We start from the raw sequence: 15,696 nt of genomic DNA on the forward strand, positions 1-15,696 counted from the left end.
GTAGACCTGACTCCTCCTCCCAGAATAACTTAAATCCACGACGATACCAATCTCGTAGAAATAAACTAAAATCACGTTTGGGATTCTTTCCAATCATAGCGGGGTAAGTATTCTCCCACTGATCTCATTTATCATAGTGACAATTGGAGCACAGATGTCCTCTAGGGTGAGAGTCATAAATCTCTTAAACACATGAATTAAATCCTTTAATTTGTACTGCACAGCCTCTATGTAATTTACAAGGATTACATAATTTACACTTTTCACAATAGTCATCAATAATTGTACAATTCTCACATTGAGTCCAACTGCCAAGAGTGCACACGCACATTGGACATGTATAGAACATTTTTTGGTTTCCGATGTCAACTCTCTCACAGCTAAAACGAAACTGATCGTTCCTGCCGACGGATAAATTCAAGGTGGAGGAATGGGGGAGGAGTAGCTCTGTGACGTTACCTCTTTCGAATGGTGGTGGGGAGCCATCTACATTGAATCCATTGGCAATGTTTTCAAAAGTGTATCCACGATATGATTCTGCTTTGTTCAAATTAATACATCAATAAATTGAGTATAAGCATTTGAGTCACATTTTAAAAGTTTCATACAATAGTCCAATGGGGGAGGGGGAATCAGTTTTTATTATATTTTCAAGTGTTCCCCGAGAGAAAATCCCGCGTTGAAGAAATAACTCGAGAAAATGCTCATTTAAAATCAAATGTTTTTCCATAAACACTAGATTCGACCTAATTCTCTCTTTCTCAAATTTATTTATTTTTCAATCCTTTCACTATGACTGCTGACTCTAGACTGACCATGAATCGTTAGCCCTAGCATTCTAACCTGACCAGAAAAGAAAGGGAACATTTTCGATTTCGAAACAATTTTATTGAATAATTACAATAACAATAATACTAAGCACGTACAATTAGTGATACAGTTTATTGTCTTCAATATGTTTCAATAATGCACTTACATCACATTGAAGTCTACTCACATGTGCTATATCAACTTTTGCAGGGAAACATAATTGATCCATCATTTTACATTTGCTCAAGGATATCACATATCTTGCATATACTTCATCCCATTCCAGACAAAGTCGTGATCCTCTCGTGATTTCCACCGCAATGTTTGGTGCTCTTGTATTATTACCATCGACTCCACTATCAACTTCTAAGAGGGTAAACATTCCACTCGCCAACAAAAATATATATCCAAATGAGTAAAGTCAAACTGCTCTCACTCCTTTGAATTCTATTCACAGACTAATAAAAACTAAAGGAAAAATCCTTTCCTTATATTCTCTGCAATCCTCTCCCGCTAATATGTAACCAGCCCTCTGATTGGCTTAGAAGGAGACACGTGATTTGTTTCCCGTTATCGGATCAATAAAATTCCGAATCGATTACACAATCAAGTTCTCGAAAATCCACTTCCCCTTCGATTACGCAATCAATTTCTCAGAAATCCATTTCCCCTAGGGAGTCTATGACCATATATGGTGCCCCGTCATGAGCTCATGAGGTTAGGCCAGGTTACGCAATCAATTTATCTGAAACCTGTTCTCCCTGGGGATTCCATGCCCATATATGGTGTGGGATCGGGACTGACAGCACAGGTGTTCTCCCTAGGGACTCTATGGCCATATATGGACTCCCGTCAGCATTAAACTAAATTGTAGATGGCAGCAGGGGTGACTCGTACGAGTCAATAAGGGGGTTCTACTATCACATTAAAAGAAATTTCCGTGGGGGAAAGAAAAATTAATATCGTACCTCAAAGTGCGTTCTCAGGTAAAATTTTTCTGAAAAATCCTTGGGTTTGACTGATCCCAAAGAAATTGAGATCAATTTTGTCATTGATAATTTAATTAAGTTTTGGTCTCTAAACCCTCTTTTAAAAAAGTTCCTATAATAACAATCTATGGCCTTTGTGTCTTGAAAAACTATTGATTAATAGAGAATTCTCATTCATAGAGAATTTGTATGATTAGTAAACATCACTTAGTCAACATTGGACCTCTTTTGGAATTTAAGGCTTTTAGAAATGGCACCATCGAATTAAAGAGATTACCCAGTTTTAGCAAAGGTCGCCCATAGTTTGTTGACAGTTCGAGATACGTCCAAATCTGCTCCACTCAGTTCAGGAATTCGGTAGTGCTTAAATTGAACCAGGACATCATCACCATGGTATACATCTAAAAGAAAATCAAGTAGCTTATTAAATGACCAAATAGCTTATTATATAACCAATAGCTTTTTAAATAACCAAATAGAGAATTGAAACACAAAATTAATCTTCCTGGCAGGGATCTTCTGAAGCAAAACTACTACTACTACTAACAACTCATCGCAGCACCAAGTCGCCTGAGGCAAACACAGCTACGCACGCTTCTCCTCCATCCCAATCTATTCAAAGCCTCCCTTTTTACACCCACCCACGAAGCTCTCATTTCTTTTAAATCTTTCTTTATGACGTCCTCCCACCCCAGACGAGGGCAACCTGCTTTCCGTTTAGCCCTAGACGGTTGGCCGAAAAGAACAATCTTTGGCAATCTATCATCTTTCATCCGCACAACATGCCCTAACCACCTCAACCTTTCTTTCATTATAGACCCAGAAAGTGGTATTGAACCACATTTTTCGTATAGCCTATTGTTTGAAATACGGTCAGTCAGCCGGGTACCCAGAACAATCCTTAAGCAATTTCTCTGGAAAACATCTAGCAAATCTTCATCCGCTTTTCGAAGCGTCCATGCTTCAGAGCCATATTTGACCACTATCATCACTGTAGCTTCTAAGATTCTCATCCTGTTTTGCAGAGTTATCTTCCTGTTCTTCCAAACTTGTTTCAACTGTGAAAAAGCACCCTGAGCCTTGGCTATTCTACTTTGAACGTCTTCACTGCTCCCGCCCTCTTTACTAATAATACTACCGAGGTAAGTGAAGCTTCCCAACTGATCAATATTATCGTTACCCAACGTTATCTTTTCGTCTTCACTTATTCCTAGCCTTAGCGACTTGGTCTTCTTAACATTAATTTTCAAACCAATACTAGCACCCTGAACTCGCAAAACCTCTAAAACTTCATTCATTTTGCTCCCACTTTCATCTAGGATGCTTAAATCAATCAGCATAATCCAAGTCTAGGAAATTTTCCTCCCCCTTTGATTCATTGTTCTCCCATCGCCTTTCCTGTGCTCCTTAAGACAAAGTCAATCAAAATGATGCATATAAATGGGTATAGAACACAACCCTGCTTAACTCCTGATTTAATACAAAACCAGCTGCTAACCTCATTTCCTACCTTAACCGCAGCAGTGTTATTCTCGCACATAGCACTAATTACTTTAATGTATTTGTCTGGTATACCATACAAGGATAAAACCTTTACTAAAGCTCTTCTATCAACAGAATCGAACGATTGCTCATAATCTATCAAACTGATGACCAAAGGTGTTTGAAAACTTAGGCACTTCTCAATTATTAAACCAAGAGTGAAAATTTGGTCAACAAATCCTCTGCCTTTTCTAAAACCGCACTGCTCTCCTCTTATAACTTTGTCTACGGCATCTCTCAGTCTAAGAAGTATCATATTACTAAGTAGTTTGCTACCTACAGAGACCAGACTAATGCCTCGATAATTACCACACTCACTTTTATCACCTTTCTTATAAAGTGGCTTAATTAAGGTTTTCCTAAAATCGTTAGGTACTTCCTCTTTTTCAAAAATCATATTCATAATCTTCAATAACTTATTTCTAACCTCAGAGCCACCATATTTAAGAAACTCATTTACTACCCTATCAGCACCTGGAGCCTTATTATTTTTTAATCCTTTTAGTACTGTCGCTAATTCTTCCTCACAAAACAAATCTTCCGTTACATCCAAAGGATCACAAACTTTTTCATTTTCCTCTATATTTTTTCCTGCAACTCTATCTCGGTTAAGCAAATTCTCAAAATATTCGGCCCATCTCGCTATTGCTTTTTCCTTATCGCTAATTGCCACCCCATTCCTATCTTTAACTGGGACAAGTCCGGATTGACAACTACCTCTCAATTTTTTAACGTGCCAGTACAATATTTTACTATTATGCCGTCTAGCTGCATCTTCAAAATCCTCGGCAATTTTATCCATGGCCTCCACTTCACACCTCCTTAGTTCATATTTCAATGCTTTCTCCACATTCCTTACATTTCTTTTGTTTTCATGCGATCTATCACTCAGATAATTCTTGTACAAGTCCTTTCTCCTTTCTATTAAACACAAAGCTTTTTCACTAATATTCTTAGCTGCAGTTCTAGCTTTCTTCCCTAATACACCTTCAGCAACTTCACAAATTATTTTTCTAAAATTATTCCAACCATCTTCCACATTATCAAATTTTAAACTCTGAAGCAAAAATACAAACTATATAAAAACTAAACCTTTTACACATATATTTTCGAAGTTGTTTTTCGTGACTCTGATGGAGGAGAGAGAGAGAGGGTAATCAAGAAGATTTAAAACTCTCCCCAGTACGAACCGAAACACGAGCAATCTGCTATGCATTTTAAGCTTGAGGTATTTCAAAGGTTGCGCTGCCTAACTAAAAAGGCAGACGCCTGACCTGCTTTCTTTCTGCTTCCTAAGAAATAGGTTTTCATTGCAAATTCAGGAGGGAGGCTCATTTGGTTGAAAAATTGACTGCTCTAGGAGTCAAAAGTGATTACTAATACTGACGCTACTAATAACTCACTGCAGCACCAAGCCCCCTGAGGCCAACACAGATGCGCATGCTCCTATAAAAAATAAAGTTGCGAGACAGAGCCAAACTTTAGCGTAAAGAGCGAGGCGTTGAGGAGGGGACAGACTCTTTCGTATACGGAATAATTTCTGTTCGTTTTAAGAATTAATGTCACTCCTTACTTTCAGTTAAAAAAACTTACTTTTTTATTTAATTTCTGAACGTTTTTGAATTAATGAATCTTTGATTGTGGCTCATCGTACAGGAATAATTAAAACGAAATTTGCATATTAATTTTCTTTTTTTTTTGGCTAAATGGCTTTCTCGAAATTTTGATCTGACGTAACTTACGAATTAACTTACGTAACGAACTTCTATATTCGTATGTTTTTATCAAGTATATTAGGGAGTTCACCCCCTTGTCAATACCTCGCTCTTTACCCTAAAGTTCAAATTTTCTTCGAATCATAAACCCCTGAATCACAAAGGCTGGTTAATTAGAATAGATAGCTCTTTTGAAAGTACTAAAAAAAACTTCAGCGTAAAGAGAAAGGCAATTACTAGGGGGTGAACCCCCTCATATACGTTATAATTTCTGTTCGTTTTAAGTTTTAATGTTGCTCCTTACTTTCAGTTGAAAATTTTTTTTTATTAAATTTCTGATCGTTTCTTGAATAATGTTGGGAAATCCGGCGCCCCCTTCATAGAAATGTCCCTTCCCCCAAGGAAGGAACATCCTCCATGGAAAGATCCTCCCCGTAACCCCCCCACTTTGACCCCCCCACGAAAAAAATCACTCCTGAAAACGTCTGTATACTTCCCAATAACCAATATTAGTAGTAAAGCATTAATAGATACGAATCGTGATTGCGTAATTTGTCTTAGCTCTCGCCTGAGGCATGAATATACAGTGTAGTCTAACCGGTACATTGACTTACCACGGGGTCCAATACACAGTAACTTGATTAGTAGGTTACGAAAAAATACCAGTTTAAAAAAAAATAAACACGTATCCATGTTCTTTCTTCTGGCAAAAAAAAAATACAAATTCCAATCAAAACTGGTCAAACGTGTTAATAACCTATAAGTTATAGGTATCTGATAACTCTTTCAGTATCGCATGTATTATTAGCGCTATCAATGGTATTTCATTTGCGTAAAGCTATCTTGATTTGCCAAAACTTTTATCATTCGCATAAAACTAACTCAATTTGAAAAAAAGGTATTCCATTTGCGTAACTCTGCTCTGAATGTCCTTAATGAGGATATAAATAATATTGAATGATATTGTGACCTGACCTAGCCTTGCCTCTCCTATGGGCTCTGTATAATACACAAGTAGCGTTTGAAAAGTATTGTCAATTTAAAATAGTATCTAACGTTCCCTTCGTTCTTCCATTTCTGAGGGGCAGGGGCGGGTAGGGGAGGGGGAGGGGGAGTCAATTTTGGAGGTATAACAAGTACCATTCATTGCGATCATAGCTCTATGTTGGCTCATAGTTTTAAATACTTCAGCTTGTCTATTCATTTGTGTTAAATAAAAATCTTGAATCTGGAAAATTAAAAAATAAGTATTTAAACAAAATGTACGATGCTGCTAATTAAAGAATAGTAGGCTACACTCAGAATTGTTTGCATGAGGGTTCAGTTAAAGATGTTTCCTTCCTTCCCCCATTTCTGAGGGGCAGGGGAGGCTAGGAGAGGGGGATGGGGGAGTCAATTTTGGAGGTATAACAAGTACCATTCATTGCGATCATAGCTCTATGTTGGCTCGTTTTAAATACTTCAGCTTGTCTATTCATTTGTGTTAAATAAAAATCTTGAATCTGGAAAATGAAAAAATAAGTATTTAAACAAAATGTACGATGCTGCTAATTAAAGAATAGTAGGCTACACTCAGAATTGTTTGCATGAGGGTTCAGTTAAAGAGAGTTCACTTGCACGAGGGTTCAGATACATGGGGGTTCAGTTGCTTGGGGTTCAGTTACACGAGGATTCAGTTACAATGGAACCCACACAAAAACAAAGGGGCACACACAAAAGCCAAATTAGCCCAGTGGCCAATGAGAAATCTCAATAGCACGGGGTTCAGTTGTACAGGGTTTCGGTTATACAGGGGTTCAGTTACATGGAGGGTTCAGTTGCACGAGGGTTCAGTTAAAGGGGGTATAGTTACACAGGGGTTTAGTTAAATTGGGTTGAGTTGCACGAGGGTTCAGTAGCATGGGGATTCAGTTGTACAGGGTTTCGGTTATACAGGGGTTCAGTTACATCTAGGGTTCAGTTGCACCAGGGTTCAGTTAAAGGGGGTATAGTTACACAGGGGTTTAGTTAAATTGGGTCGAGTTGCCCGAGGGTTCAGTAGCACGAGGGTTCAGTAACATGGGGGTTCAGTTGTACAGGGTTTCGGTTATACAGGGGTTCAGCTATATGGAGGGTTCAGTTGCACGGGGGTTGAGTTAAATGGGTCTTGAGTTCCACGAGAGTCGACTATAAATAAGCCTTTTGCGTCTCTCTGAACTTTCTGTGAGAGGCGGGGGTAAGTATTTAGTTTAAATAATTCTAAGAGGAATTGAGTTTTTTCTTTCATTGAAATGCAAGAGTTGAAATATTTCAGTAGTGCTTTGTCGTGGTTTAGCTTGTCACAGTTACATTCTTTTGATCTTTCAAAGTTCACTTTGATTTTATTTCATTGATTCTTTTTGTTTGCATGTCCGGGTTGATGTTTGCAAGTCCAAGTCGGGTTTTCAGACCTAGGTTTTTTAGATTTTCGTGTGTGTTTGACTCCTGGGGTTTATTATTTGAGAAGTTAACTTTAGTATTTTGTGGTTTTACGTGCCTGAAATCATGAATTAGAATAGTTAATTTAGCTGTTTGGGTTTTTAGAACTATTTTTTTTTTTTTTTTAGATTTTCGTGGTCGTTAGGTTCCTGGGACTTATTATTTGAGAAGGTAACTTTATTATTTTGTATTTGACGCGCCTAATTAGGTAATAATGGAAAATTTAGTATTTTTTTTCATTTAAATGTTTTTCATAAGAAATTCTCACTGGATGTCTTATGACTCCGCCTCACAATGAATTCAGATGTTTTTAGGATTCATCTCACTAGCCATAACTCCATTCAACCTTGAGCGAAGGTATAAAAGTTTGATGAAGTATTTCTCTACTTAACAACTACATTAATAGCCCCCAAGATGATAGGACTGTATGACACCGAATTTATCGGATTAAAAAAATCATCTTGTGGTGTTATATTTGAATGTGCTTTTTTATTATTGTCTATGGATTTCGAAAAAATTGACTGTTATCATTGGATAGTGAACTATAATCTGTTTGAGTATAATAAAAGCTTGTGGAGTACTACATTACGTTATATAAACAGACTAGGATTCTATAATAGAGTGATTACACTACTTAATAATACTGGTCAGGAACTTAGAAATGTTCAGGAGGAAGTCAGTGAAATTTGCAGCTTTTTCGGGGTTGAAGCACTCTACGTAAAGGGTAATGTACCTACAGATAAAGTTTTAATTCAAATGTGTGACCCTAGGATTCCACTTTTCAATCTAGAAGAGTTTAAGTGTCCTAAATTTGAAGGGGGTTATCACCGTCCTGCAGACGAGGTTAGGTTCTTCGCGCAGTGGATGCCAAAGGACTTGCCTGATGGTGATAAATGCATAAGAAATGGTTAACAAAAAAACTATTCTATATCCTGGAATAATCGTTTCTGGATGTTTAAGTGTGAACTCTAAGTACTATTTTTATGTAAATACGTAGTTTTGTATTTTTTTTTCTCCAAAAATACGTTAACACGTATAGGCAATAAATATCTTTAAGCTTAACCCGTCTTTATTCTTTAGAATAGTTTTATTCATTTCATTAAATTATGAAGAAATTGTAAGTAAGCAACAATAGCTTTCTTGAATTCGCTTCCTGCACACAATACAGATATTTAATTCAAGAAATCATAATAAAATCGCGAGTAAGTAATAAAGTCTTTATTGTTTTCACCTATTGGATACACAATACTGAAATTTCATTCAAGAAATTATGAAGGAATTGTAAATAGGTAACACACTCATTCTTGAGGTCACCTCTTGTATACACAATGCAGAAATTTCATTTAAGAAATTATCAAAAATTGTAAGTAAGTAGCAAATTCTTTCTTGAATTCGCCTCCTGGATAAATAAAAAAAGACATTTCATTCAAGAAATTATGACGAAATTCTAATTAAGCAACAAAATCTTTCTTAAAGTTACCTCATGGATACTCAATGCAGAAATTTCATTCAATAAATTATCAAAAATTGTAAGTAAGTAACAAATTCTTTCAAAAATATGTTAATACGTTTAAGCAATAAATATCTTTAAACTTAACCCGTCTTTACTCTTTAGAATAGTTTTATTCATTTCATTAAATTATGAAGAAATTGTAAGTAAGTAACAATAGCTTTCTTGAACTCGCTTCCTGCACACAATACAGATATTTAATTCAAGAAATCATAATAAAATCGCAAGTAAGTAATAAAGTCTTTATTGTTTTCACCTATTGGATACACAATACTGAAATATCATTCAAGAAATTATGAAGGAATTGTAAATAGGTAAGACACTCATTCTTGAGGTCACCTCTTGTATACACAATGCAGAAATTTCATTTAAGAAATTATCAAAAATTGTGAGTAAGTAGCAAGTTGTTTCTTGAATTCGCCTCCTGGATAAATAAAAAAAGACATTTCGTTCAAGAAATTATGACAAAATTATAAGTAAGCAACAAACTCTTTCTTGAAGTTACCTCATGGATACACAATGCAGAAATTTCATTTAAGAAGTTATCAAAAATTGTAAGTAAGTAGCAAATTCTTTCTTGAATTCGCCTCCTGGTTAAATAAAAAAGACAGTTCATTCAAGAAATTATGACTAAATTCTAAGAAAGTCACAAACTCTTTCTTGAAGTTACCCCATGGACACACAATTCAGAAATTTCATTTAAGAAATTATTAAAAAATTGTAAGCAAGTAGCAAACTTTTTCGTGAAGTCACCTCGTGGATACACACTAAAGAAATTTCATTAAAGTAATTATGGAAAAATTGTAAGTAAGTAACAAATTCTTTCTTGAATTCACCTGCTGGATAAACAAAAAAGACATTTCATTCAAGACATTATGACAAAATTACAAGTAAGTAAAAAACTCTTTATTGTTTTCATGACTTAGATACACGATGTAGAAATTTAATTCAAGAAACTATGAAAAAATTCTCAGTAAGTAACAATTTCTTTATTGAAGTCAACTCTTGTGTGGAAATTTAATTCAAGAAATTATGAAAAAATTTTCAGTAAGTAATAATTTTTTTCTTGAAGTCAACTCTTGGATACACAATATGGAAATTTAATTTAAGAAATTATGAAAAAATTGTAAGCAAGTAACAAACTCTTTCCTGAAGTCACCTCTTGGATACACAATGCAGAAACTTCATTTAAGAAACTATGAAAAAATTGTAAGTAAGTAACAAATTCTTTCTTGAAGTCACCCCTTGGATACACAATACAGAAATTTATTAAAGAAATTATGAAAAAATTGTAAGTAAGTAGCAAATTCTTTCTTGAATTCACCTGCTGGATAAACAAAAAGACATTTCGTTCAAGAAATTATGACAAAATTCTAAGTAAGTGACAAACTCTTTCTTGAAGTTACCTCATGGATACACAATGCAGAAATTTCATTTAAGAAATTATGAAAAAATTGTAAGCAAGTAACAAACTCTTTCATGAAGTCACCTCGTGGATATGAAAAAATTGTAAGTAAGTTGCTAATTCTTTCTTGAATTCACCTGCTTGATAAACAAAAAAGACATTTCATTCGAGAAACTATGACAAAATTCCACGTAAGTAACACACTCTTTATTGTTTTCATAACTTACATACATGATGTAGAAATTTAATTCAAGAAATTATGAAACAATTTTCAGTAGGTAGCTATTTATTTCTTGAAGTCAACTCTTGGATACCCAATACGGAAATTTCATTCAATAAATTATGAAAAAATTGTAAGCAAGTAACAAACTCTTTCCTGAACTCACCTCTTGGATACACAATGCAGAAACTTCATTTAAGAAACTATGAAAAAATTGTAAGTAAGTAACAAACTCTTTCCTGAAGTCACCTCTTGTATACACAATGCATAAATTTTATTAAATAAATTAGGAAAAAAATTGTAAGTCAGTAGCAAATTCTTTCTTGAACTCACCTGTTTGAAAAACAAAAAGACATTTCGTTCAATAAATTATGAAAAAGTTCCATGCAAGTAACAAACTCTTTACTGTCTTTACTAATTTACCATACGATGTAGAAATTTAATGCCAGAATATTTGAAAAAATTTTAATTAAGTAACAATTTCTTTCATGAAGTCAACTCTTGCATACACAATACGGAAATTTCAATCAAGAAATTATGAAAATATTTGTAAGTAAGTAACAAACTCTTTATTGATTTCACCTCTTGGATATACAGTACAGATACTTCATTCAAGAAACTATGAAAAAATTGTAAGTAAGTAACAAATTCTTTCTTGAAGTCACCTCTTGGATACACAATACAGAAATTTCATTAAAGAAATTATGAAAAAATTATAAGTAAGTAGCAAATTCTTTCTTGAATTCACCAGCTGGATAAACAAAAAGACATTTCGTTGAATTCACCTGCTGGATAAAAAAAAGACATTTCGTTCAAGAAATTATGACAAAATTCTAAGTAAGTAACAAACTCTTAATTGTTTTCACGACTTAGATATACGACGTAGAAATTTGATTTAAGAAATTATGAAAATATTTGTAAGTAAGTAACAAACTCTTTTTGTTTTCACCTCTGGGATATACAGTACAGATACTTCATTCAAGAAATTATGAAAAAATCGCAAGTAAGTAACTTTTTTTTTCTTTATCACAAACTACTTTCACCTAGCTACACGATATACAATTTTAATTCAAGAAATTATGAAAAAATTTTCAGTAAGTAACAATTTCTTTCTTGAAGTCAACTCTTTGATACACAATACGGAAATATCATTCAAGAAATTATAAAAATATTTGTAAGTAACTAACAAGCTCTTTATTGATTTCACCTCTTGAATATACAGTACAGATACTTCATTCAAGAAACGAGATTAAACACGTTTTAAAACTACATGCTATTTGCTTGCCTTTCCTTGGCACCTGTACAAACGAGCGGGGATTCCCCACTGGTTCCTACACATTGCAAAAAAGTGAGCAGTACAAAAACTCCATGTTTTCAACCAGACTGTTTTTTTTTGACAACACCCATTTTTTAGGGACCAATCAGAGACAGCGGAGGTTACTCAATTTACAATAACTTGATTGGTGATTGGTTAAAAACCGCGACGGCGCATACATAGTGAGAGAGACATGCAAAGTCAACATAGCTTTATTTCATTTTTTTTAAGGTTAATTTAGATGAGGTTACGTGCGCGCCCGTAACCTCATCTAAATTAACCTTAAAAAAATGAAATAATTCATAATTTCTTGAATTAAATTTTTACATCGTATATCTAAGTCGTGAAAACAATTAAGAGTTTGTTACTTACTTAGAATTTTGTCATAATTTCTTGAACGAAATGTCTTTTTGTTTATTCAGCAGGTGATTTCAAGAAAGAATTTGCTACTTACTTACAATTTTTTCATAATTTCTTTAATGAAATTTCTGTATTGTGTATCCAAGAGGTGACTTCAAGAAAGAATTTGTTACTTACTTACAATTTTTTCATAGTTTCTTAAATGAAGTTTCTGCATTGTGTATCCAAGAGGTGAGTTCAGGAAAGAGTTTGTTACTTGCTTACAACTTTTCATAATTTCTTAAATGAAATTTCCGTATTGTGTATCCAAGAGTTGACTTCAAGAAAGAAATTGCTACTTACTGAGAATGTTTTCATAATTTCTTGAATTAAATTTCTACATCGTGTATGAAAGTCATGAAAACAATAAAGAGTTTGTTACTTACTTCGAATTTTGTCATAATTTCTTGAACGAAATGTTTTTTTTGTTTATCCAGCAGGTGAATTCAAGAAAGAATTAGCTACTTACTTACAATTTTTTCATATCCACGAGGTGACTTCATGAAAGAGTTTGTTACTTGCTTTCAATTTTTTCATAATTTATTAAATGAAATTTCTGCATTGTGTATCCAAGAGGTAACTTCAAGAAAGAGTTTGTTACTTACTTAGAATTTTGTCATAATTTCTTGAACGAAATGTCTTTTTGTTTATCCAGCAGGTGAATTCAAGAAAGAATTTGTTGCTTACTGAGAATTTTTTCATAATTTCTTTAATGAAATTTCTGTATTGTGTATCCAAGAGGTGACTTCAAGAAAGAATTTGTTACTTACTTACAATTTTTTCATAGTTTCTTAAATGAACTTTCTGCATTGTGTATCCAAGAGGTGAATTCAGGAAAGAGTTTGTTACTTGCTTACAATTTTTTCATAATTTCTTAAATGAAATGTCCATATTGTGTATCCAAGAGTTGACTTCAAGAAAAGAAATTATTACTTACTGAGAATTTTTTCATAATTTCTTGAATTAAATTTCTACACAAGAGTTGACTTCAAGAAAGAAATTGTTACTTACTGAGAATTTTTTCATAATTTCTTGAATTAAATTTCTACATCGTGTATCTAAGTCATGAAAACAATAAAGAGTTTGTTACTTACTTAGAATTTTGTCATAATTTCTTGAACGAAATGTCTTTTTTGTTTATCCAGCAGGTGAATTCAAGAAAGAATTTGCTACTTACTTACAATTTTTTCATAATTTCTTTAATGAAATTTCTGTATTGTGTATCCACGAGGTGACTTCATGAAAGAGTTTGTTACTTTCTTACAATTTTTACATAATTTCTTAAATGAAATTTCTCCATTGTGTATCCATGAGGTAACTTCAAGAAAGAGTTTGTTACTTACTTAGAATTTTTTCATAATTTCTTGAATGAACTGTCTTTTTTATTTACCCAGGAGGCGAATTCAAGAAAGAATTTGCTACTTACTTACAATTTTTGATAATTTCTTAAATGAAATTTCGGCATTGTGTATCAATGAGGTAACTTCAAGAAAGAGTTTGTTGCTTACTTAGAATTTTGTCATAATTTCTTGAATGAAATGTTTTTTTTATTTATCCAGGAGGCGAATTCAAGAAAGAATTTGCTACTTACTTACAATTTTTGATAGTTTCTTAAATGAAATTTCTGCATTGTGTATACAAGAGGTGACCTCAAGAATGAGTGTGTTACCTATTTACAATTCCTTCATAATTTCTTGAATGAAATTTCAGTATTGTGTATCCAATGGGTGAAAACAATAAAGACTTTATTACTTACTTGCGATTTTATTATGATTTCTTGAATTAAATATCTGTATTGTGTGCAGGATGCAAGTTCAAGAAAGCTTATTTTACTTACTTACTATTTCTTCATAATTTAATGAAATGAATAAAACTATTCTAAAGAGTAAAGACGGGTTAAGCTTAAAGATATATATTGCTTAAACGTATTAACATATTTTTGAAAGAATTTGCTACTTACTTACAATTTTTGATAATTTCTTAAATGAAATTTCTGTATTGAGTATACATGAGGTAACTTCAAGAAAGAGTTTGTTGCTTACTTAGAATTTCGTCATAATATCTCGAATGAAATGTTATTTTTTATTTATCCAAGAGGCGAATTCAAGAAAGAATTTGCTACTTACTTACAATTTTTGATAATTTCTTAAATGAAATTTCTGCATTGTGTATACAACAGGTGACCTCAAGAATGAGTGTGCTACCTATTTACAATCTCTTCATAATGTTTTGAATTAAATTTCTGCATTGTGTATCCAATAGTCGAAAACGATAAAGATTTTATTAGTTACTTGTGATTTTATTATGATCTCTAGAATTAGATATATGTATTGTGTGCAGAAAGCGAGTTCAAGAAAGCTATTGTTACTTACTTACAATTTCTTCATAATTTAATGAAATGAATAAAACTATTCTAAAGAATAAAAACGGGTTAAGCTTAAAGATATTTATTGCCTAAACGTATTAATATATTTTTTGAGGAAAAAAATACAACACCACATATTTACATAAAAGTAGTACTTAGAGTTCACACTTAAACATCCAGAAACGATGATCCCATGATATAGAATAGTTTTTTTTAACCATGTCTTATGCATATATCACGATCAGGTATGTCCTTTGGTAACCACTGCGCGAAGAACCTAACCTCGTCTGCAGGACGGTGATAACCCCCTTCAAATTTAGGACACTTAAATTCTTCTAGATTGAAAAGTGGAATCCCATGGTTACACTTTTGAAATAAAACTTTATCAGTAGGTCTATTACCCTTTACGTAGAGTGCTTCAATCCCCAAAAAGCTGCAAATTTCACTGACTTCCTCCTGAACATCTCTCAGTTCCTGTCCAGTATTATTATGTGGTGTAATCACTCTATCATAGAATCCCAGTCTGTTTATATAACGTAATGTAGTACTCCACAAGCTTTTATCATACTCAAACAGATTATAGTTCACTATCCAAAGATAACAGTCAATTTCTTTGAGATCCATAGACAATTATAAAAAAGCACATTCATATATAACACCTCAAAATGATTTTTTAATCCTATAAATTCGGTGTCATAAAGTCCTATCATCTTGGGGGGTATTAATGTAGTTGTTAAGTAGAGAAATATTTCATCTAACTTTTTTACCTTCGCTCAAGGTTGAATGGAGTTATGGCTAGTGAGATGAATCCTAAAACCATCTGAATTCATTTTGGGGAGGAGTAATAAAACCTCAAGTGGGAATTTCTTAAGAAAAACACTTACATTAGAAAAAATACTAAATGTTCCATTATTACCTAAGTAGGCGCGTCAAATACAAAATACTAAAGTTAACTTCTAAAAAAATAAG

The 15,696-nt window shown here is 33.3% G+C and overlaps 1 protein-coding gene across 1 annotated transcript in view; it reads right to left on the minus strand.

Moving 5' to 3' along the window:
- Positions 1-15,696, minus strand: part of LOC148951117 (uncharacterized) — a 159,218-nt gene that overhangs the window by 12,921 nt on the left and 130,601 nt on the right. The window contains exon 13 of the mRNA XM_089091001.1: positions 2,077-2,200. Within this exon, the coding sequence (XP_088947127.1) occupies positions 2,077-2,200 (124 nt within the window). The remainder of the gene's footprint in view (positions 1-2,076; positions 2,201-15,696) is intronic.

The sequence above is a fragment of the Artemia sp. Qi Xiang Cuo genome, chromosome 6 (assembly GCF_049724085.1).
Source record: "Artemia sp. Qi Xiang Cuo chromosome 6, ASM4972408v1, whole genome shotgun sequence".
Lineage (NCBI taxonomy): Eukaryota > Metazoa > Arthropoda > Branchiopoda > Anostraca > Artemiidae > Artemia > Artemia sp. Qi Xiang Cuo.